The following is a 23994-nucleotide window of genomic DNA, read 5'->3' on the forward strand; positions in this document are numbered from 1 at the left end:
TACCATTCCTAGGGTACATCGTGTCTAACAAGTGGTTCCAAATGGACCCATAAAAGCTGGAGAGCATTCATAAATGGTCCCAACCTACTGGTCTAAAAGCTCTCAGAAGGTTCCTGGGTTTTACAAATTACTATAGGACCTTCATTAAAACTACTCTGAACTAACGGTGCCTTTAACAGCTCTGACAAAGAAAGGTGCAAATGTTGCCAATTGGTCTACTGAGGCCGTGACCACTTTTCAAAAGCTGAAGGATGCTTTTTCCAGCAAGCCATGTCTTCATCACCCGGATCCTACACGCCCCTTTATAGTCGAGGTGGATGTCTCTGATGTCGGAGTGGGGGCTGTATTGAGTCAAACCAGCAATTCTAAGATCCTGCGGCCATGTTCCTTTTTCTCCGGCGATTCTCACCGGCTGAAAGGAGCTATGGAATCGGAGATAAAGAATTGTTGGTGATAATGATGGCGTTCAAAGAGTGGAGACCCTGGCTCGAAGGTACTCAACACCAGATTACGGTTTTTACTGACCATAAAAACCTATAATACCTTTGCCACGCCCAACGCCTCAACCACAGACAGGCCAGGTGGTCCCTGTTTTTCAACAGGTTCGATTTTGTCTTAAAGCACAGACCTGGAGGCAAGAGCATCAGAGCGGATGCCCTTTCACGCTCATTTCTAATTGGAATTTGTGCCTGACGCTCATCAACACATCATTGAACCTGAGAGAGTCATTCTATCCGCCACGCACCCAGTACCTGCAGGCAAGACGATAGTGCCTGCCAATCTCTGGAAGAAAGTACTAGCATGGGCTCATGATTCCAAACTGGCTGGACATCCCGATCAAAGGAGAACTCTAGCTAAGCTGCAAAAATTCTACTGGTTGCCGTCTATGAGAGAAGATGCCTTCGCTTACGTTGCAGCCTGTACCAACTGTGCTAAGCAAAAGTATCCGCCCGGTCGTCCTTGGGGTCAACTACAACCTCTGCCTATACGAGAAGAGCCCTGGACTCACATCGCCACGGATTTCATGGTGGACTTACCCCTATCTTGGGGCAATAACACTATCTGGGTAACAGTGGACAGATTCTCAAAAATGGCTCACTTTGTGGCACTTCCTGGCTTACCTTCTGCCAGTGAACTTGCAAAGCTCTTCATCAGCCACATATTCCGGTTGCACAGAATACCCAAGCACATAGTCTCAGACAGAGGCATACAGTTCACAGCCAGATTCTGGAAGGCTCTTTGCAAGAAGTTCGATATCACTCTTGACTTCACGTCATTGTATCATCCGCAATCAAACGGACAAACTGAGCAGATGAACCGCACCCTTAAACAGTTCTTCAGAGCCTATGTCTCTTCACGCAAGAATGATTGGGCTGAACTTCTACCGTGGGCCGAGTTTTCTATCAACTCTCATCCAACAACATCTACTGGATCGTCACCATTCGAAGAGGTATATTGACGACTACCTTCACCACCTTTGCCACTTCCCCGATCTGTGTCGTCCCCGGCAGCTCAAGCTACTGCCGATGAAATTCACACTCTTTGGAAGAAGACAAAGGACAAAGCTGGAATCCGAGCAAAACGAGACTATGACATGCATCACGGCAAGGCTCCTGAACTTAAGCCTGGTGATATGGTCTGGTTATCCACTAAGCATCTCAGATTGAAGTTGCCTTCTGCTTGCTTTGCTCCACGCTATGTCGGACCATTCCCCATCCTCCGATGTCTGGGCAACCTCTCCTACAGTCTTAAACTTCCACCAGCAATGAAGATTCATAACGCATTTCACGTCTCATTGCTAAAACCACTCATACTCAACAAATTCAGCACCAAGCCACCAGAACCTTCTCCTGTAGATACAGAAGATCTTGAGTACAAAGTCAATGCGATTTTGGACATTCGTAAAAGAGGCAGAGTATGGGAATACCTCCTGTCATGGGAGGGCTTTGGACCAGAAAATAACTCATGGGAACCTATGTCTAACATTTTGGACAAAGAGATGCTGAACCAGTATCATCATGCACATCCTCAGAAGCCAAGACCAGGTAGGGGGTCTAGAGGAGGCCCTTTGAAGGGGGGTACTGTTGCGTTCGTCAGGCTCAGATGACTTCGCCCGACATGCCTCACCTTTCTCTCAGCTTTCTCCACCAGCCTCGGGAGTATGGCATCCGTGGCATCTCCTTGCTGCACCCTCCGGCTTCCCTGGAGCGGTTCTGGTGCGGCGTTCGGCCATCTTGACCCAAGGCCTCCTAGGGCGCGCGCGCATGTGCATCCCTACCTTTGTAGAAGTGTTGGCGCGAACCTCGGGGGCATCCCCCTCGAGTGACGTCACTGCTTACGCATATTTAAGGTTGCCAATTTGCTGACTCTCACCGAGTTAGCAAGGATCGGTATACCCCAATCTGAAGCTACTCTGCCGCTTCTATCCACTGGAAGCTATCTTCACCCTTCGGGGTTCTCTAACCTGGGTACCTACTCCTCGGGGGCCCTCTGCTTATTTACAGTTGCCTATCTTCTTACAGGTACTCGCTCCTCGAGGGCCTGTGTGTTTATCCTGGTGCCTGCTCCATTCTTCAACCTGCTGGAAAACCATCTATCAGCTACAGAGAGTGAGTACAACTTCTACCAGTCTCTCTCATCAGTTCCTCGCTACCTCTCTGCATCAGGCCCTATACTACCATTGTAGAATTGGTCTCCTCCGTCGAGGACCACGGACTGCTAACACCTATCCTCTCTATTGTTCATTGGGATTCTCTCTACTCAGCTACGGGAGTGTGTTTAACATCTGCCAGTCTGTCTCTCCTAACGTGCCTTATTGGACATCTGCATCGAGGCCTTACATCACCATTGTGGGACAGGTCTCCCTCGCCAAGGATTACAGACTGCTACCAGCTAACCTGCTCTCTACTGCCACCTCTGGTGGTCATCTTAGCTGTACAATAAAAGAAACTCTCTCTCTGTTTGTGCTATCGAGTCTAGCCTGGTGCATCAGTCTCCCTACGGGGCTCCTCCCCATAGGAGATAACATCACTGTTGCCCCTGAGAATCCACCAAACACCTTGATATCATAACAAAACTCCTTCCTAATCCATTCATTAAAGAATATTCTCTTGCAGGCTAAACTATTTGTTAGACTTTTTTTTTAATCCAGGTAATTTGTCCTCTCCCATATTAATATTGTACCTGGAAATGTTTCTGCCCAGTCAGACACAGGGGGTAGTAAAACAACACCTTTCCTGTAACTAAAATCATGAACCGATGACCTTTCATTTACATTGGTGGGGCCTATTTAAAATAATTGAGCTGAGAAATTATTTACAAACAGAAGCTGCCTTAGCTGAATTGATGAGAAGATCTGAGGTGATGAGAAGAGGACTGTAATCCAAGGCAGCAACCTGTAGAGGAGGCAAAGATGAGTACCTCTTTAATAAGAATGGCATTGTATCAAGTGGTGCCGCTAGCCTTATTCAGGAGGAAAATTAATCCTCCATGGCTTTAAGGTGGAATAGGAAGTTGTTTCCTTTCTTTCAGAGCACTGACTGCCAATTTGGAGGAAAATTTATACTTCTAAACTCTCAGTTCTAGTTAATGGCATTTTTTTTGGTACATCTGCACTGTTCTTTTGGCCCTAATAAACGATTAGGTGACAGCCTTTGATACAGTGCCATGCTTCGGCACCATCACTGTGACATGCTTCAAGTATCAACTGTGTCTGCACCGAGCTCTTCAATGCTAATTTACAGGGTCATTCTTTAAAATGCGATGTGGCCTTATTATGGCGGTAAGATTGAAATTAGGAAAAGGGACGGCGTTAGGGCGGGGCTTGGGTGGGGATAAAATTAATTTTCTTCCGGTAGTGCTGTGGGCGATAATGTTTTAGACATTACTGGAAATAAAACCACCTTTTACGGTGGCGCTATGGAGGCGATAGTGTGCATCTCGCCCCCTGCCCCTTTTTTTTTTTCATAAGTCACCATTCTGCTCTAATCATTGCAGAATGATTAAACCCCCTGTTAATGGGGTGTGAATCGGCTCTGATGTCCTGAGTCATACTTTGGTTTTAATGAACTTGTATGAAGTTTTGGGCATACATATCTTTGCTCTGTCACTTTCCCTTCTTACTGATTGTGTCAGGCATTTGTGCTCTTTAGAACTGTCTGCCTCCTTTGCTGATGGTACTTTGGCATCACATGTCCTGTGCACACATTAAAAATTCTGTCGACAATTTAATTTTTCGAGTTGTAAAACTTATGGTGTCCTTTTTTTTCCGTTTAATAATCTGATCTTAGTTATCAATGGATCACTTTGGGCATGAATACACTGGGGTAGATTTTAAAAGCCCTGCGCGCCGTGCGCCTATTTTGAATAGGCAGCCGGCGCGCGCAAAGCCCCGGGACGCGCGTAAGTCCCGGGGCTTTGCTTGAGGGGCGGGTCGGGGGCGGCAGGGCATCCGGGGCGTGTCCGGGGGTGTGGCGGTGGTCCTTGGGTGGGGCCAGAGGCATGACGGTGGTCCAGGGGCGGGGCCGAGTGATCCGGTACAACAGCCTGTGCCGGGGCAGGGAGCCAGCAGCAGGCGTAACTCAACGGAATAAGGTAGGGGAAGGGGATTTAGTTAGGGCTGGGGGTGGGTTAGATAGGGGAAGGGAGGGAAAGGTGGGGGGGGGGACAAAAAAAAAATTTCCCTGCGAGGCCGCTCCAATTTCAGAGCGGCCTCTGAGGGAGCGGAGGCAGGCTGCGCGGCTCGGCGCGTGCAGGCTGCCGATTTTGCGCAGCCATGCGCGCGCTGACCCCGGATTTTAAAAGATACGCGCAGCTACGCACGTATCTTTTAAAATCCGGCGTACTTTTTAAAAATCTGCCCCACTCTGTTTTGGTTACAGATTTTACAGAATGAAACAGTTTTACCTTTTTTTAGAAAAAATTCTTTTTCCATGACACAATTAGATTTTTTTACTGAATCTAAACTAAATTGACATACTTAAAAAATTCAAATTTAAAAAGAAAGTATAAAACTATAGGGGCAGATTTTAAAACCTACGCTCGCAGCCTACATTTGTGCGCGTTACCCGGCGCGTACAAATGTACGCCCGATTTTATAACATGCGCGCACAGTCGCATGTTATAAAATCAGAGGTCGGCGCACACAAGGTGGTGCAGTGCGCGCCAAGCCCTCGGGAAGACCAGCTGGCTTTCCCTGTTCCCTGCGAGGTCGCTCCAAAATCGTACAGAGGCCTCTAACCACACCCCCTCCCCGCCCCGCCCTGCCCCTTTTTTCAAGCCCCAGGACATATGCGCGTTGCGGGGCTTTACACTCGTCGCTGGACCTTTTGAAAATAGGCGCGGCACGTGTAACCCCCCCTACGCGCATAAAGCCATGCGTATGTTATAAAATCAGGGGTCAGTGCGCGCAAGGGGGTGCACCTTACGTGCGCCGAGCCCTAGAAGAGACCAGCTGGCTTTCCCTGTTCCCTCTTGGCCACTACGAAATCAGAGCGGCCTCGGAGGGTACTTTCCTTTCCCCCTACCTTCCCCTCCCTTCCCCTACCTGTCCCGCCCCCCAGCCCTAAACCCCCCCCTTACCTTTGTTGTGGAAGTTACGACAAGTGCCGGTGCGCGATCCCCCGACCCAGCGGCTGTACGGAGTGCTCTGGCCAGGCCCCCGCCACACCCTCTCCCCACCCCGGACCGCCCATTTTTTCAAGCCCCGGGACTTACACGCGTCCCTGTGCTTTACGCACGCCGCCAGGCCTTTTGAAAATAGGCCCAGCGCTCGTAACCCCGCTACGCGCGTAAATCTTTTAAAATCTGTCCCTGTTTATTTTTTTACTTTACAGCTTATTCAAGGCTCTAGATTCTCTTTTTAATACATCGTCTGTGTCTTATTTGCCGTGATTTCATAATGCAGGTTATACTGTTTACTGCAACAGTTCTGTTGCTGCTCCAGGGAGCACAATGGCAAAAATGATCTGACATAAGTAGGGCTTAAAACCTCTTGATAATCTTTGAGATGAAAGCTAGCATTGTTTTTCAATCATTAGAAATTTGCTGATTGAATGCCCTCAGGTTTTACCTTGCGATGTTCAAGAGTTCATTCTTTTCTTTTTTTTTTTAACAAGTAATAAAAGGTAGTGACGTTTTAAAAGTCTCTTAGAGTTCCTCTTTCTCCTTTCCTTAATATATGTTTATGATCTGAATTGGCTCAACCAATAACTCTCTAATGGAAAAGGAAGCACAACCAAATGTTGGCTTATTTCTCTATAAATATTACAGCAGCATGGCCCAAAAAATTTAAATGCCTTAGATATCTGCTCTAAATTGGCTCAAACAAGAAACCTCTAATGGGAATGAGAGCACAAAAATTACAGATGCGTGACTGAAATATTACTTTTTTTTTTTTTTTAATGAAATTCAAATCATATGCCAGATTAGTAAGATAAATACTGCTGCTCCAACGGTAGTTCTTCCATTAACTGGAGGCAGAGAATACTGGCTCAATCCGGTATGTGCTCAATAGATGTAGTAGTGATGTCACAGATTAAAAAGAAACCAGAATGTTCTCTTCCTCCATCAGCTGGATGAGGGACTAAACCCAATCATCCTGAACTGGTGTAGTGGAAAGAAAAGGAATACTCATTTTGTCCATCAATTCACCCCCAGTTAGCCCCAGTCAGTCCCAGTGACACACACACATACATATTCAGTTAGCTCCATTCAGCCCCATTCACCAGACACACACACACACACTCACACACATACATATACATATACTCTCAGAAATGCAGTGACATCCCCCAAAAGAATTGAAGCATACCTTGGAACAGACTGAAAGACAGACCCATATAAAATCGCTAAAATGAAATACCCAAAAACAAATTATGGTCAATGACCATGACTTCCAGTTAGCCCCCACTATACACTTTGCCTCTATGCCTAGAAAGCTGACCCTTTCCACTCACAAAAGAAGCCAGCATGCAAACTCCAGGTCAAAAAAGACAATGCAAGTTTGAATTTGGCACCATCGAATTTGGCAGGTGCATAAGCATTTTGGCATTCTTGATGACATACATGTGTACGTTCTTTATAAAATAGCATAGTATATATGAACATCCAAACCATGCCCCAAATCCAGAGTTAAACCTGCCTCCAAGCAGTTGAGGGAAAGGCTGGGGGGGGGGGGGGGGACGGAAATTGAAACAGCAGTTTTGAACTGCTAACTTACATTGTGAGCCAGACAAACCTTTTGAATATGCACATCTAATGCTCTTGTGATTATTTCTATGATTTTATTTTTGTACAGCCCTGCTTTTTTTTTTATGAATTCCTCCCCCACTGAAAAATATTCTGTGGGCATTCATGCCTCATGCCTTTTTTCCTCCTTCATTTTTAAAAAATTCTTACATTACTAGGTAAATAACACGAATATGAGCTCAAGTCCACTGAACTGTACCATTTCCTACCTGTTCTCCATTTAGACGAAGGACTTCTACCAGTTCTAGATATATGGAAACTCGTTCACTGAGGCTTATTCTGCTATGTTTACCCTTCTTATTTTCACTTTTTTTCATGCCAGGAAAACTCATGATTAGTTTTAATGTTTTAATGGCTTCAGGTATATCTCCAGTCTTCTTTAGCACTCTGGCTCTGATGAGATGATATGCAGGCTGATCTCGAACCTGACATAAAGAAAAGCAGAGTTGCTTATCTGTAATAGATATTCACCAAGGCTAGCAGGATGTCAGTCCTCAAACACTGATGAAATTATCAGATGGCACCCAGCACAGAACTTTTACTTCAAACTTTCCCAGAGGTTTTGAGTACGTCCTACTGAGCATGTGCAGCATGCCATACTGCTATGTAATAAGGACCCCTTCAATCTCTATTTTAGTTTAAAATTGGAGAAACCAACTCCAAGGGGAGATGGGCAGGTTTTGTGAGGATGGACATCTTGCTGCCTTAGAGAACACCTGCTATAGGTAAGCAACTCTGCTTTCTCTGAGGACAAGGAAGATGGCAGTTCTCACACATGGGGAATCTCTGTCTACATACTGTCCCAAAGGAAAAGGAGGATAAACTAGAAAAGTCCCAGCGGGCAAAAATCTGTTTTTTGTGGCAACAAGCCATTTTTATATTTTTTGTCTTTTTTAGGGGCAGCCTGGTACCAAAATAATGGGCCTTAGGAGGGATGAAGATGGGTTCTACACCTTAAAGAGATTCCTCAGGACAGAGTGGTCCAAACTACTGTTGCATTGGGAGTCCCTGTCCAAACAATAATGCAATGTGAATGTGTGGCGAGAGCTCCATGTTGCAACTTTGCAGATCTCCTCCATGGAGACCAATCTTAGGTTGGCCACTGACTCTGCCATGGCTCTGACACTATGAGCCTTGCCATGACCCACTAGATTTAGGCCTGCCCGGGCATAACAAAAGGAGATGTAATCTGCTAATTAATTTATAGAGTGTGTTTGGGAATGACAATACCAGGTTTTTTTGCTATCAAAAGAAACAAAAAACGGAGTGGTCTTTCTAAGGGCTTCAGTTAATTCTAGATAGAAGGCCAAGGATCTTATGCAGTCCAACCTGTACAGCATTTATTCACCTTTGTGTGCACATGGCCTAGGAAAGAATGGTGGAAGGACAACTGGCTGGTTAAGGTGGAAGTTTGACATTACCTTTGGCAGGAAGTTAGGATATGAGTGCAGAAACATCCTATTCTGAAAAAATATAGTATAAGGTAGATAAGTTGCTAGAGCCTAGAACTGTCTAAGTCTGTGAGCCAAAGTAACCACCACCAAATATAAGACCTTCCAGATCAGGTACTTCAGCTCACAGGAGTGCAGAGGCTCAAAGGGAGCTTTCATAAGTTGGGTCGGTACTATAGTGATGTCTCAAGATTCAGTGGAGTCTTGATGAGACGCACCTTGAGTACTGTGTACAGTTCTGGTTGCTGCATCTTACAAATGATATAGTTGCAATGGAAAAGGTACAGAGAAGAGCGACCAGAATGATAAAGGGGATGGAACTGCTCTTCTATGAGGAAAGGCTGAAGAGTTTAGGGCTGTTCAGCCTGGAGAAGAGACAACTGAGGGGGGATATTAGAGATGTGAATCGTGTCCTCAATCGTCTTAACGATCGATTTCGGCTGGGAGGGGAGGGAATCGTATTGTTGCCGTTTGGGGGGGGGTAAAATATCGTGATAAATCGTTAAAATCATTAAAACCCGCTAAAACCCACCCCCGACCCTTTAAATTAAATCCCCCACCTCCCGAACCCCCCCCCCCAAAAAACTTAAATTACCTGGTGGTCCAGCAGCGGTCCGGAACGGCAGCGGTCCGGAACGGGCTCCTGCTATTGAATCTTGTTGTCTTCAGCCGAAAAATGGCGGCGGCCATAGACCAACAGGATTCGACGGCAGGAGGTCCTTCCGGACCCCCGCTGGACTTTTGGCAAGTCTTGTGGGGGTCAGGAGGCCCCCCCCCAAGCTGGCCAAAAGTTCCTGGAGGTCCAGCGGGGGTCAGGGAGCGATTTCCCGCCGCGAATCGTTTTCCGTACGGAAAATGGCGCCGGCAGGAGATCGACTGCAGGAGGTCGTTCAGCGAGGGTTCCGGCGCCTCGCTGAACGACCTCCTGCAGTCGATCTCCTGCCGGCGCCATTTTCCGTACGGAAAACGATTCGCGGCGGGAAATCGCTCCCTGACCCCCGCTGGACCTCCAGGAACTTTTGGCCAGCTGGGGGGGGCCTCCTGACCCCCACAAGACTTGCCAAAAGTCCAGCGGGGGTCCGGAAGGACCTCCTGCCGTCGAATCCTGTTGGTCTATGGCCTCCGCCATTTTTCGGCGCCATTTTGGAAAATGGCGCCGGCTGAAGACAACAAGATTCAATAGCAGGAGCCCGTTCCGGACCGCTGCCGATCCGGACCGCCGCTGGACCACCAGGTAATTTAAGTTTTTGGGGGTGGGTTCGGGAGGGTGGGGGATTTAATTTAAAGGGTCGGGGGTGGGTTTTAGTGTGCCGGCTCACGATTCTAACGATTTATAACGATAAATCGTTAGAATCTCTATTGTATTGTGTTCCATAACGGTTTAAGACGATATTAAAATTATCGGACGATAATTTTAATCGTCGTAAAACGATTCACATCCCTAGGGGATATCAGAGAGGTCTTTAAAATCATGAGAGGTCTAGAATGGGTAAATGTGAATTGGTTATATACTCTTTCAGATAATAGAAGGACCAGGTGCCACTCCATGAAGTTAGTAAGTAGCACATATAAAACTAATCGGAGAAAATTCTTTTTCACTCATTGTACAATTAAGCTCTGGAATTTGCTGCCAGAGGATGTGGTTAGTGCAGTTAGTGTTGTTGGTTTTAAATAAGGTTTGGCTAAGTTCTTGGAGAAGAAGTCCATTAACTGCTATTAATCAATCTGACTTAGGGATTAGCCATTGCTACTACTGGCATCAGTAGCATGGAATCTACTTAGTGTTTGGGTACTTGCCAGGTACTTGTATCCTGGATTGGCCAGTGTTGGAAACAGGATGTTGGGCTTGATGGAACTTTGGTCTGACCCAATATGGCAATTTCTTATGTTCTTATGTTCCAAATGAAGCAAAACACATATGAATCAGACAACAAAAAGGAGATACAGAGATGGATCTACCTTTGACATGGTGGTGATTAGTGTCAATTGCACTAAGATGAACTCTTATTGAATTAATCTTGAGACCTGTATCTGTAAGATGTAGAAGGTAATTAATCATTTTTTTGTGTGGAGCAGGATAAAGGATCTAGGGCTATTCTCTCACACAACAAACCAAACTTCCTCTCCTTCAACCCATAGAACATCTTCACTAAGTCATTCCCAGAAGTGAAAAGAACACAAGACACATTCCCAGAAAGATTCAGAGGTTGCAGGGTTATCCTCTTAACATTAAAACTGTGAGAGCCAGAGACCTGATGTTGGTATAGCTCAACAGTTCTTAAACTGGGGAACTCCCTACCCTGACTGAATACCTGATAGACATTTCCTGTCTGAGTAAAAATAGCACTATGATAGTCCCTGCTCTCTTCTAAGTTTCAACAAGGTCTTCATAACAAGAGGAACTGGAAGTTACACATATAGTAGGCCTTAGTTCCAATACAGTATGAAGGCACCTGAAGCTAATTTGCCTGGAGTCCCTTTCCTGGAGCAGAAAAGTAGGATCATTTTGCTCTGAGGGAATGCAAACAGATACACTATGAGTGTTCCCCACTTGAAGAATATTTGGTTTGCTACTCCCCAGTCAAGGAAATATTCATGAGGATCTAGGACTGGACTCAGCCTGTCTAGCAGGACATTCTCCTTGCCTGCCAGGTGCCTGGTCCTGAGGACCATTCCTTGAGAAATGGTACAATTCCACATCTGGACAGTCTCCTGACACAGAAGGTATAATCCTGTTCTTCCCTGTTTGTTGATGTAACACATCGCCACTTGATTGTTCATCTGGATGAGGATTACTTTGTTGGCCAACTGATTTCCAAAAGCCTTCAGAGTATAATGAACCACCCTTAACTCTAGAAGATTATTTGATGAATCTTCTCTTGAGCTGATCAAAGGCCTTGTGTACAGAGCCCCTCTCCATGAGCTCCCTGACCAGGTTGGAAAAAATCTGTAGTTAGGACAATTTAGACTGGAGGAATTTGGAAGTGGATACAACTCCTGGTCAGATTCAAATGGATCAGCCACCGGGACAGTGTGCCCTTTAGCGGCTGGGTAATGCATAAGCTGTCTCAAAGATCATGAGTGATTTGATCACTGTAATCTGAGTGTTCATTTGGCTCTTTTCATATTAAAATGTGCCAAAAGATTAATATGTACTATTATGACATAAGGCCCAACAACATCAACATGTCCCTTGCTGATGCCTACTGACTCACTTGAATTTTCTCTACTGCAGATATCAATGTGATCATCCTCTACAATGAAGAAAGGCTCTTACCTGAGTCTTATCTAGGAGGACTCCTATAAACTCCAGTTGAGATGATGGACTTAGGTAGAACTTGAGGTAGTTATTGACAAACACATATGACTTCAACCCCCAGGTGATTTTTCACATTAATTAATAGCCCCCCCCCCCCCCATCTAAGATATGCTCTTAACTAACCAATTGTCAGGTGGAGAACACAAGCATTCTCAGCTTGCAAAGATGTGCTGCCATCACTGTGAGACATATTGTGAAGAGACATGAGACTGACACTAGGAGAGCTTCACATCATGCAGGAAATCTAAGCTGTGAAATATCAGAAAATGAAACAGGGTGGCAGCATAACAAGAATATATATATATATATATATATATATATATATATATACTGCAGAAGCAGAACATTCCCCAGTTGGTATTGTAGATACCACTATTATAAAATATTGTGCAAATCAAAGAATTATCAAAGCATGCATTGGTCTATAATGTTAATGTATTTATATGAGACATAAGAAGCATTGTCTTGGTGATAAGTCTGATAAATGTCTTTACTGCTCCTTGTTTTGCTCTCTTGATTTCTTTAGTGTAAGCCTTTTGCTGTAAACAACACAGGATGACATTCACTGAATGTGAGAGCTCATCAAGCATGTGAGGTTTTGTGCAGAAATTCCAGCAGTAACATGCATCTGCTGTACCATCCGGGGTTGGTGGGCAGATTTCTGTGTTTGATCCTGGATTTAAGAGCTTAAAGAACTCTCTTTCATCTAAGAATCCATCATTGCTCTTTGTGAGGAACACAAGTCTAGTGTTACTCGTTTTCTGTGTATGCGCATTTGAAAAGCCATGTTTTGAGCTCTGCCTTAAATTTCTTCCTGTCTACTTGTAGCCATAATTGCGTTGGTAGTGTATTCCAAACTTTTGGCCTTGCTATTGATATTACTCGTTCCCTTACTTGATTAAGTCTGGCAGACTTTATTGTCGGAATTGTCAAAAGTCCTTTGTTTGCTGATCTCAAATTTTTTTGTGGGATGTGCAATCGTATAGCTGTGTTTAACCATTTGGTTCTTTCGCCATAAATTATATTATGTAGTAATCATGCTGTTTTATATTGTATCCGGTAATTTATCGGCAGCCAATGTAAAGAAATTAAAATTGGTGTGATATGATCACATTTTTTATTGCCAGTCAGGATTCTGGCAGCGGCGTTTGGTAATACCTCGAGGGGTCTGATAGTAGATTGCGGTAAGCCTGGTCTGCTCTGGTCTTGTTTTCCTGATGCGCTCAACTCTGTTGCTTATATATACGCAGAATCTTCTGGTTTGGTTGTGCATGTAGACCAACACTACTTTGCTGTTGGTGTAGAATGTTCGGCTGAATGTCTATCTCATTCGGTATCAGCTCTGCTATATCTGCTGCCAACACTGCTTCACATAATTAGGATGGGGTGCTAATTTAGCCTTGCTAAGGACAAATCCAATGTTGGATCTGTCTTCTGTATCTGTTGTTTTCACATAGGCCACTGCAGCTATAGCCTTTACAGAAGCATCTGAAAAAAACACAAAGTTCTTTGTACTGAATTAAAGAGAGAGATGTAGAGGAATCTGGAACTGCTCAAGATCTCACAGGGAATCCTTCCACATGACCCATTCTCATTTCTTCGCAAGGCAGTGGGGTGAACCACTATTTTGTCTCTGATGAAAGTCCTCTTAATAAAAACCTTCCTTGTATAGTGACTGAAACCACAAACCTAAGTGGGTTATATAAGCTGTTGACTATGGACAGAACGCCATGGTGAATATATGGTTTCTTCTCACTTGAGACTTGGAATGTGAACGTATCTTTTGAGGACCCTACTTAGTTTGAGTCTAAGCTGAAATGGTGGCATGTCAACTCCCAAATTTAAGTTCTTGAGGTCCTTTGTGTAGTTTTCTGAAGGTAATCTCTTCATTACCTTGATACTGTTAAAGGATATTTTATGAAGCCTCACTAGCCTCAGCTAATATTGACTATTTTCACTTTAGCAAATCAATAGCAGCTTCTTTAATCCAATATCCATACAGAAGTCTCTTTCTATGAATTGTTTGGCCTCTGTGCCATTCTCCTTCTCTCTTTCTTGAGCTTTCTTCCTGAATCCATAGTTAGCCACTGCAGGTGATAGACTGTTGCTGAAGACATTTGCACACATCCTGTAGTCAACAATCTTGCTGCTGATGTTGTCTTGATACAACAGGAGTCTTAGATAGTTTTTGTAGTCTTCATGTACAATGAACAGTAGAATATCTTTTGTTTATTGATCATAATGGCAATGGGTTATTTTCTGAAATGAATTAAGACTCCCAAGAGATATTAATTAAGTTGAGCCCAGTGAGGAACACATTGTTCAGAAAGTCTCCTTGAAACTGAGCCCTTGATTCAAATGCAATTCTGATTTGACATGGTTTTTGAGGATGATACATGTCAAAGATAGAAAGATATCAGCAATATTCCTCGATATGAAGTTGTCTCTGCCTGACCATTATTGAACATGTCCTTCATAAAGTTCATAAAGTGGTCCCTGATCTCTGGTTTCATTTCTAGCACCCAATGTAGCAAAGCAAGTCATGAGAAGGCCTGCTCTTTATTGTTGGGAAGTTGATGTGTAGTGTTCAAAATGGGAGGGGAGTCACCTAGCTGTTTGACTTATCCTTGAAGAATTCTTTGTCCATTATCTTCAGGAACTTCTTGTCCTCCATAGAGAGGGAAGGCTTGTCATCATCCTTCATAGTCTGGAATATTGATGGTCCTCCCAGTCATTTGATGTGAGCCCTTTAAAGTAGGTCTGAGAATGATGGTTTGATCGCCCTTTATGGACAGGTATCTCTCTGACAAAGAAATGTTTTGAACAATGCTTGAATAAGAATGTGCATCCATCCTCCAGTATATTAGTTGTGAAAGTATTAACATTATCCAGTTTACATATTCTGTCAATATAGGGGTTAACTACTATCACTTTCCTAGGTTGAGACGATGAGCATAGGGAGCATTGAGTGGACCATTACAAAGCTGATGAACATTGTGAAGCCCCAGGACATCTTTGCCAAGAAGGAGTAAGATGTGAGCATCAGGATCCAAAGCTATAGGCCTCAAATTAGAATGATGCCATAATACTTTTGGCGTAGAAATTTCTCTCCTGTTGTTTGGTAACTGGTTGCATTATATGAGTGTGGAAAGTAGCTAGATTATGCTGCCATTTATGGCTTCTATCAGAAATCCCTTTACTCTTCTCCCTGATGTATCTACCTCTCCTGCATATGTTTTGAGCATGTATGGGGAATAATCTTCAAAGAACTCTGACCTTGCCAAGGATCTGTAGTTTTGATCACCTATGATGACGTACAACCTTACTGACTTCTCAGGTTGTCACTTGGGAAATACTGTAGCTAGGCATACTTTGGACTTTCTATAGGGCACTCTCCACAAGTGCATTTGGATGTGACTTCAAGTACCACCATCTCTGATATACTGTTCTACCTGCTGTGCTTCAACATGGGGGTAGCAGATTCTGGGATTTGGTTTACAACATCTGGATGAAGGGATGTAATATGTCTATCACTATTAGACTCTGCAAACTTAATGACTGTCATACAGTCTTTAGAGAGGTGGCTTGTTGAAGAGCAGTATCTGTAACGGATTCCATACTCTTTGAACAAGTTTTTATACCTATCAAAATCTTTTCCCTAAAGCCATGGCATTTCTTTAGGGAGTGAGATTTTTTGTGTATAGGACATTATCTGTTAAACTCCAACCTCAACTGGATCAACCCCCCCCCTCCTCCCCCGCACCTCCAACAGACCCACCCGCACAGCCCTTCAAGGAACCCTTCGTGCCCAACCCATCAAAACTTTCAAACTCTCCTCTACTATTAGCAGAGCTTTCTCCCTCGCCAGCCCCACCTTATGGAACTCCCTACCCCATGATATACGCCTAGAGACACATACACCCAAATTCAAAAAAAAACTGAAAACCTGGCTTTTCCAGCAAGCCTACTCCATATCCCCCCCCACCACTTAGAATTTCCCCCATTAGAGAATTCCTCTATAATATATACTCTTCGAGCTATGACTATGAATGCCTTCGATTTAAGACTAAGAATTTGCCTGCTGTTTTTTGTACTTTGAACTCTCCTATCTGTGTATATAGTTGGTTTACTCATATTGATTTATATTTATATCTAGTTTTCACCCCCCTGTTTAATGTACTCTATTGGTTATACGTAAGGGCCCCGCCCAAAAGTTAATCTTGTTCCGCTGTTATATGTAAGGGCTCCGCCCAAAAGTTTTTGTTTTTTGTAAACCGATGCGATGTGTCAACGGATGTCGGTATAAAAGAGACCTTAAATAAATAAATAAATAAATAAATAAATAAAATATCTGTCTGGGTCCTCTACCATCTTGTTTGTTGTAGAGAGGGAAGCAGGCAATTCAGATGTAGTGGGTGATACCTCTGTCTTGTGTACAGATATTGGTTTTCTCAAATTATCATTCTTTTTGTTTAATCTTCCATCTTGAGGGAGGTTTGCACTGGTCACGTTTAAGGTGTCATCTGATATACTAAACTTGAAACTCGGACCTTTCTTATTATGGCTTGGTCTTGGATAAACCTGAAGAAAACTGAATGGAGGAAAAGCAACATTATTCTCTACTTTATATTTTGAGCCTTGGGAAACCCATTTTTCCTGTAGGTTGTATTGCAGTTTTTGCACAATTGTTTTCACTCCACTAGCAGTGTCCAGAAAGTTAAAGCCTGGGAGATATGGATCGACCTGAGCTGTTTCCAGTTCTACCAGCAGATCTCCAAGTTCTTATAACTAATGATTGTCCCTGTTTGAGATTTTTGAGAAGTTTTCAATTCTTTGAAGAAGAGCATCTTCAATGACCTCAGGGCTACCATGATACTGTTCAGTTTTTTGCCACATTATCATTAGACCTTCTGAGGGTTTATCTATGTGTACTGACCTTAACCTCTTCACACTTTCTCAGTATTTGCTCCCTAGCCATTTCACTAACAGGTCCATTTCTTTGCATGTGGTGAAATTCAGGTCTTTGATGATGCTTTTGAATGTAGATTTCCATGCTCTGTAGTTCTCAGGATAATTGTTAGATTTAGTGAGTCTTGAATTGACAAGGTCATGATGAGCCATGTATTTAGCCAGATCTGATCTGTCTGACACTTCAGTTTTTTGATCAATCCACAGAAGCTGAGGATCCTCACTCACAAATTTACTCAATACAAAAAAAGGAGGATATATGAAGTTCTCTTTTATAATTGTTTAAAATACTAAATTAAACAACCTTATCAACTATTTATATAGGAACAAATACCATCAGTAGTAGTGCAAATGGACTGTAATCCATCGCCTCTCGCCACGCAATGGGCCCCAGGCGAATTCAGCATTTATTTCAAGCACTTAGTATATAATCATTTGGTATTGTTCCTAATATTTATTCCACAATGTTTAATATCTACTAAGAATTTTTTAAATTTTTATTTAAAGTTTATCCCAAAAACCCAAAAATACTTATTCATTTATGTAGTTCTAGAATATAGATCAATTATTTCCTAGCATAAATTAACTGTCCACCGTCATTCAGTTTGTTTAATCATTGACATCCTGGAACAAAATCCTAGGATCAAATATACTTAGCCCCACTGTTGATGTATTTTTTCTCAAATTGTCCCGACATGGGCCATGTTTCGACTGTTTCCAGTCTTCCTCAGGGGATACTTAGCATGCTGTAATCACGATTTCAAAACCATTCTGCCTTGCCAGCGCTAGTCAGTTAATTTGACAGTGTTACTAATGCCCATTCCTTTTCATGCATTAATGGCGCCTCGGCTAAGTATCCCCTGAGGAAGACTGGAAACAGTCGAAACATGGCCCATGTCGGGACAATTTGAGAAAAAATACATCAACAGTGGGGCTAAGTATATTTGATCCTAGGATTTTGTTCCAGGATGTCAATGATTAAACAAACTGAATGACGGTGGACAGTTAATTTATGCTAGGAAATAATTGATCTATATTCTAGAAATACATAAATGAATAAGTATTTTTGGGTTTTTGGGATAAACTTTAAATAAAAATTTAAAAAATTCTTAGTAGATATTAAACATTGTGGAATAAATATTAGGAACAATACCAAATGATTATATACTAAGTGCTTGAAATAAATGCTGAATTCGCCTGGGGCCCATTGCGTGGCGAGAGGCGATGGATTACAGTCCATTTGCACTACTACTGATGGTATTTGTTCCTATATAAATAGTTGATAAGGTTGTTTAATTTAGTATTTTAAACAATTATAAAAGAGAACTTCATATATACTTCAGTTTTTTGGCCATGAAGTGCTTGTGGGATGTTGTTGTGTGACATGTCATTGGATTTATTTCTCAATGTGTCAGTACTAGGAACTGAGGTAGAGTGAGGTTGATCACATGCATTTGGTTCCTGTAGAAGACATGTGGCATATGTCCTTGATGATGACACATTCTCAACCATGTCTTGCATCTACCTCATATAGGATGTTGGGTTGTAAGCTTCAAGAAAAGTGTCTCACTCTCTTTGCACATGTGAACTTGGATCATGAGCCAGTTTTAGTGTATCCATAAGCGTACAAGCATGTGGATCTCTGTGGTGGTGATTAATATCTATGGTAGAGCATGTTAGGTGTAGAGTCTACTTTACAGATAGGCTGCATTGTCTCTGCATCTGTGATCTCTCCTGGCTGTGAGTGTGAGAGTGAGTCACCATATTCAGAGGTGAATGCTAGGACATAGTCTCTGGTTCCTTGAACAGAATCCTCAGAGAACCTAATCAATCTGGATCTCCCCTTTTTCCTATCCTGCAGTGGCTTCAAGGCTCTTAGCCTGGGCTTCTGCAGCTGTGGTCTTCCACTCTTGGTACAGCATTTCTAGCTTAGCATCTGGCTCGGCCTTTCTGTGTGCAGCTGCTGCTGCGGCAGCAATGGCAGCTTTCTTTTCTTCTGCCTCCAACTCAGTTTTCTTGTGTGCAGCTTTCTGCTCTTTTGCCTCCAACTCTGTTTTCTTGTGTGTGGCAGCTTCAGTAACATAGAAAAATAGAAACATAGAAGTGACTACAGAAAAGGACCAAATGGTCCATCTAGTCTGTCCAGCAAGCTTATGGTAGCATCTGCCATGCCATACAGGTCACCCCCATACTTGTACATTCTTCTTCTTCGATTCTGGTTCTAGATAACTTTATAGCAGCTTCTTGTTTACTGAAGGAAGCATGTGCCCATGAAGCTTCTGTGTGTGCTCTGGCAGTGGCTGCACTTACTGAAGACAGGATTGACAGACTGATTTCAGTGACCTTGAAGACTGGTTTCAGTGACAGAGTATTTAGAAAGGCTGGAATACTAGTTCTCAATTTTTTACTGTGCTTGTATAATAGTACTTTGCACTATATTGTCATGTTCTAAATCAATGTCCTTATGCAGCTCTCTCTCTCTTCAATACTCTCTTCTTTATTCATTCTTGTAAGAAATGCAAAGTATCTGCTTGCATTTGATAACATTTATAACTGCACGTGAGATGGTTTATAGCTTGTTGAATTTCTCCTATACCAGAAACACAAACAAGCTTATGTGTATCAGACTGTGACACTTCCCACATTCTATTAATCTTCTTTAAGTAAATAGCCTTTTCAGCTTAATAATTCTCCAGTGCTTTGGCTGTTAACACATGGTGCTTAAGAATGCAGTCTCATTTCCATCCTCACAAAGTACACATTTTTTTATGACTCAGTTTTTGCCATTGTAACAATGGTAAACGCTGACAGGCTCAGGTTACAGCTCTGAACACTGCAGCACTGCTCAGTATGCTGCTCACATACAGGCCAATTCAGTAAAGTCCGAGGGAGAGCGGATGAATGCCCGCTCTCCCAACGCGCGCACTGGCCCTTCGCCGGTGCGCGCGATTCTGTATTTAAATTAGGTGACGCGGTAAAAACAGGGAAAAGGAGGCACTAGGGACACTAGCGCGTCCCTAGCGTCTCCTTTGTGACAGGAGTGGCGGCTGTCAGCGGGTTTGACAGCCGACGCTCAATTTTGCCGGCATCGGTTCTCGAGCCCGCTGACAGCCACGGGCTCGGAAACCGGATGCCGGCAAAATTGAGCATCCGGTTTTTGGCCCGACAGCTGTGGGCCGAATTCAAATTTTTTTTTTTTACTTTTTTTACTTTTTGGGACCTCCGACTTAATATCGCTATGATATTAAGTCGGAGGGTGCACAGAAAAGCAGTTTTTACTGCTTTTCTATGCACTTTCCCGGCGCCGGAACAAATTAGCGCCGACCTTTGGGTCGGCGCTAATTTCTGAAAGTAAAATGTGCGGCTTGGCTGCACATTTTACTTTCTGTATCCCGCGCGCATACCTAATAGGGCCATCAACATGCATTTGCATGTTGAGGGCGCTATTAGGTGCCGCGGGTTGGACACGCGTTTTCCTCCCCTTACTGAATAAGGGGTAAGGGAAAATGCACGTCCAATAGCAGGCTAACAGTGCGCTCCGTTGGAGCGTACTGTACTGTATCGGCCTGATAATCACTGTTGGAGAATAGGGAGAGCCAGTAGGAGTTCTGAAATGGCTCTCTGACTGCATTTCCACAGCTTGAGTGTCTTTGGAGAGATGCAGGCAGTAACACCCAAGACTGAGCTCAATTTTGCAGACTGAGGAATTTTTCTAGTTCCTTTTCTTGAAGAGTTTTATACAGCTAGACCTCCATTAATGCTTGATTTTTAACTTCTTTAATTTTTCACCATCCTTCAACTGTCCTGCCCTCAGAATTCACTCTCTTGTTTTAATTTCTAGATAGTCAGCTAAACCTTGTTTTCCCAACTTGCAAATATCAGAGAACTCAATTCTTAAATGCCAAACAATGTTTATTTGAATGAAGAAAATACTTCAAAACTCACAATTTCTTGCAAAGTAAGAAGAATATCTGTACAGACAGCAGCCTGATTCAGCTAGTATGAGTCTCTGGAGCTCAGCAGATATAGACCACTGCAGCTGTGGTAAAAGTTGTGGCTACTAGTAAATAGGGAAAACTAGCAGCAGATAGGAAATAAAGACAAAAAGAGAGGTAAAAGAATGATGGCTCTCTAGGAACTTGAAGAGGATATAGGAGAGCTGTTAGCTTGCAATAGCCTGCTTCTCAACTGAAACCTCAGTAGGATAGGCCTCAGACTGTTTTGAATCAAGGGTCTATTAGGAATAAGAGAGAGAACACAGAAACAGAGAGAAAACAAGAACACATCCCGTAAAAGTTCAGCAACATTCAAACGATATCCATTAAGAAATAAGAGATCCACATCATGCAAAGAATCTAAGCTGTGCAATATCACAAAATGGCACAGGGTGGCAGCATAATAAATATATATATAAACTGAAGAGGCAAAACATTGGTTTTCTCAGAGAGTAGTGTGCTCTGTTTATTTGAGAATTAATTTTGTATAGCACTGGTGGAGAGTATTGAGACCAGGTTCATGGAGGGGAGAAGCGTTGATCCACTCCCTTACCAGTCAAGGGAAAGTGAGAAACTCTGCTGTTTCTATCCAGGTCAACATCACCATCTGCATAACCCACCTTTGTGAACCCACTAAATAAATATGAGAGTCTGTCCTCCCTTATACATGGACATAACTTATTTTATGTGCTCTGTGGTTATGTAGTTGCATTCAGAATGTTCCGCATATAATGACCCATGAAGAGCTGATAGGACACTGTGTAGGCATTGATCATAGCTCCCTGAAACAACTTTCTCCTAAGAACATCTAAGGTTTGAGAATTCCTTCTCTGGGGGCACCAAGGAATGGGTCTTAGACCTTTTGGCTTTCTTGAGAACAGATTTGATTCAGATTCAGATAACTATATTGGAATGATAATTTTAAAAGTGTTGCTAATGTAATGCATAAGAACATAAGAAATTGCCATATTGGGTCAGACCAAGGTTCCATCAAGCCCAGCATCCTGTTTCCAACAGTGGCCAATTCAAGTTACAAGTACCTGGCAAGTACCCAAAGAGTAAATAAATCTTATGCTACTAATGCCAGTAATAAGTAGTGGCTATTCCCTAAGTCAACTTATGCATATTGATTTCAATAAAAGAGAAAGAAAGAATAAAATTACAAAATAATTATAAAATAACAGTGAAGTAAAATTACAGGTTAAAGAAAGTACAACAACAGGGACAAAATTCAGGTTTTGATGCTGATCCATTGTCCCTCTTCAGGTTTCATTTCTAGCCTGGTGACAGGATACTACATTTTGCCTCTATAACTGCTGTTTCTCCTCTTTTAACTCAGGATTATACAGAGTTTTTTCTGCTCATTTTTTTGTGTGAAGTCTTTGATTTTCTCTGTCAGCTTTGGGAAATGTGTCTCTGATATCTTTGTATTTTGCACAAAACAGAAGGAAATACATTTCTATTTCTATTTCTTCAGTGTTGCATTGGCTTCTTGGGGTGTCCAGTTCAGTTTTTGTCTGCATATTTTTATTTCTAGTTTGCAATCATTTATTCTGTATTTCAGTGTTTCCCAACCTTTTCAAGCTCAAGGCACACCTGCATTAACAAAAATGTTGTGTGAAACACTATCTTCCTCGGAGCAGGCAGTATGGACATGGAGAGGTCTCATATGATGAAAAGAAGAGCTAGGAAAGCAATGAAAGCCCCACCAGGCTCTCTTCCAAATTTTAAAACACAAGGAAGAGGGGTGGGGTGTGAAAAGCAGAGACACTTATGATCCTGACACAATAGACCAGCTCCCTCTATATGCAACTGCAGAATAAGGGAGAAGTCAATGTGGTGCAGACAGCGGGCACACAGGCCGATTCAGTAAAGTCCGCGGGAGAGCGGACGAACACCCGCTCTCCCGGCACGCGCACCGGCCACTCACCGGTGCGCGCGATTCAGTATTTAAATTAGGTGGTGTGGTAGAAACAGGCAAACCTGCTGACAGCCCGGAGCGGCGGCTGTCAGCAGGTTTGACAGCCGACGCTCAATTTTGCCGGCGTCGGTTCTCGAGCCCGCTGACAGCCACGGACTTGGAAACTGGATGCCAGCAAAATTGAGCGTCCAGTTTTCGGCCCGACAGCCGCCAGCCCATTTTAAATTGTTTTTCTTTTTTTTTTTACTTTTTTTTACCCTTCGGGACCTCTGACTTAATATCACCATGATATTAAGTCGGAGGGAGCACAAAAAAGCAGTTTTTACTGCTTTTCTGTGCACTTTCCCGATGCCAGCAGAAACTAGTGCCTACCTTTGGGTAGGCGCTAATTTCTTAAAGTAAAATATGCGGCTTGGCTGCACATTTTACTTTCTGTATCGCGTGGGAGTACCTAATAGGGCCATCAACATGCATTTGCATGTTGAGGGCGCTATTAGGTGCCACGGGCTGGACGCGCGTTTTCCGCCCCTTACTGAATAAGGGGTAAGGGAAAACGCGCGTATCAGACTGTATCAGCCTGTATCAGCCTGTATCAGCCTGTAAGTTAGTTACCTCAACTGCTGTATGTGGCTGCCAGAGCTCTTTCACTACTGATATTCCCAACACTAGAGTAAGTCACATCCAAGGCTCTGTGCATGCTCTCCAATCTCACTCAGCCAGGGATAGGATAGTTGCAGGAAGGACTCAAACGAGGCTCAGGGTGGGGAAGATGAGGAGGTGTTGTGTGCAATGTATGCACTGCACAAAGTGGGGCCCAGCTTTCCATGCCCTGCAAGCTGTTCATTAATTACACATTCTGGAGATCGTGCTATAGCTATGAAGAAGAAGCATGTATGATATGATGTTCACATGTATACCGGTATAGAAAAGCTATTAAATAAATAAAAATAAATAAAAATGATTATATATGTTGTCTGGTGTCTCTTGTTACTGTGAGGTACTATGAAGAGTCCAGGTGCTGTCCTGGATCTCAGCATCAAGCAGTGGAGACTTTTCCATGGTACACTTGATCAGGTGCCATGACACACTATT

The 23994-nt window shown here is 43.2% G+C and overlaps 1 protein-coding gene across 1 annotated transcript in view; it reads right to left on the bottom strand.

The window, feature by feature from the left end:
* Window positions 1–23994, bottom strand: part of TTC21A (tetratricopeptide repeat domain 21A) — a 406154-nt gene that overhangs the window by 145962 nt on the left and 236198 nt on the right. The window contains exon 14 of the mRNA XM_029588390.1: window positions 7458–7673. Coding sequence (XP_029444250.1) covers window positions 7458–7673 — 216 coding nt within the window. The remainder of the gene's footprint in view (window positions 1–7457; window positions 7674–23994) is intronic.

The sequence above is a fragment of the Rhinatrema bivittatum genome, chromosome 2, assembly GCF_901001135.1.
Source record: "Rhinatrema bivittatum chromosome 2, aRhiBiv1.1, whole genome shotgun sequence".
Lineage (NCBI taxonomy): Eukaryota > Metazoa > Chordata > Amphibia > Gymnophiona > Rhinatrematidae > Rhinatrema > Rhinatrema bivittatum.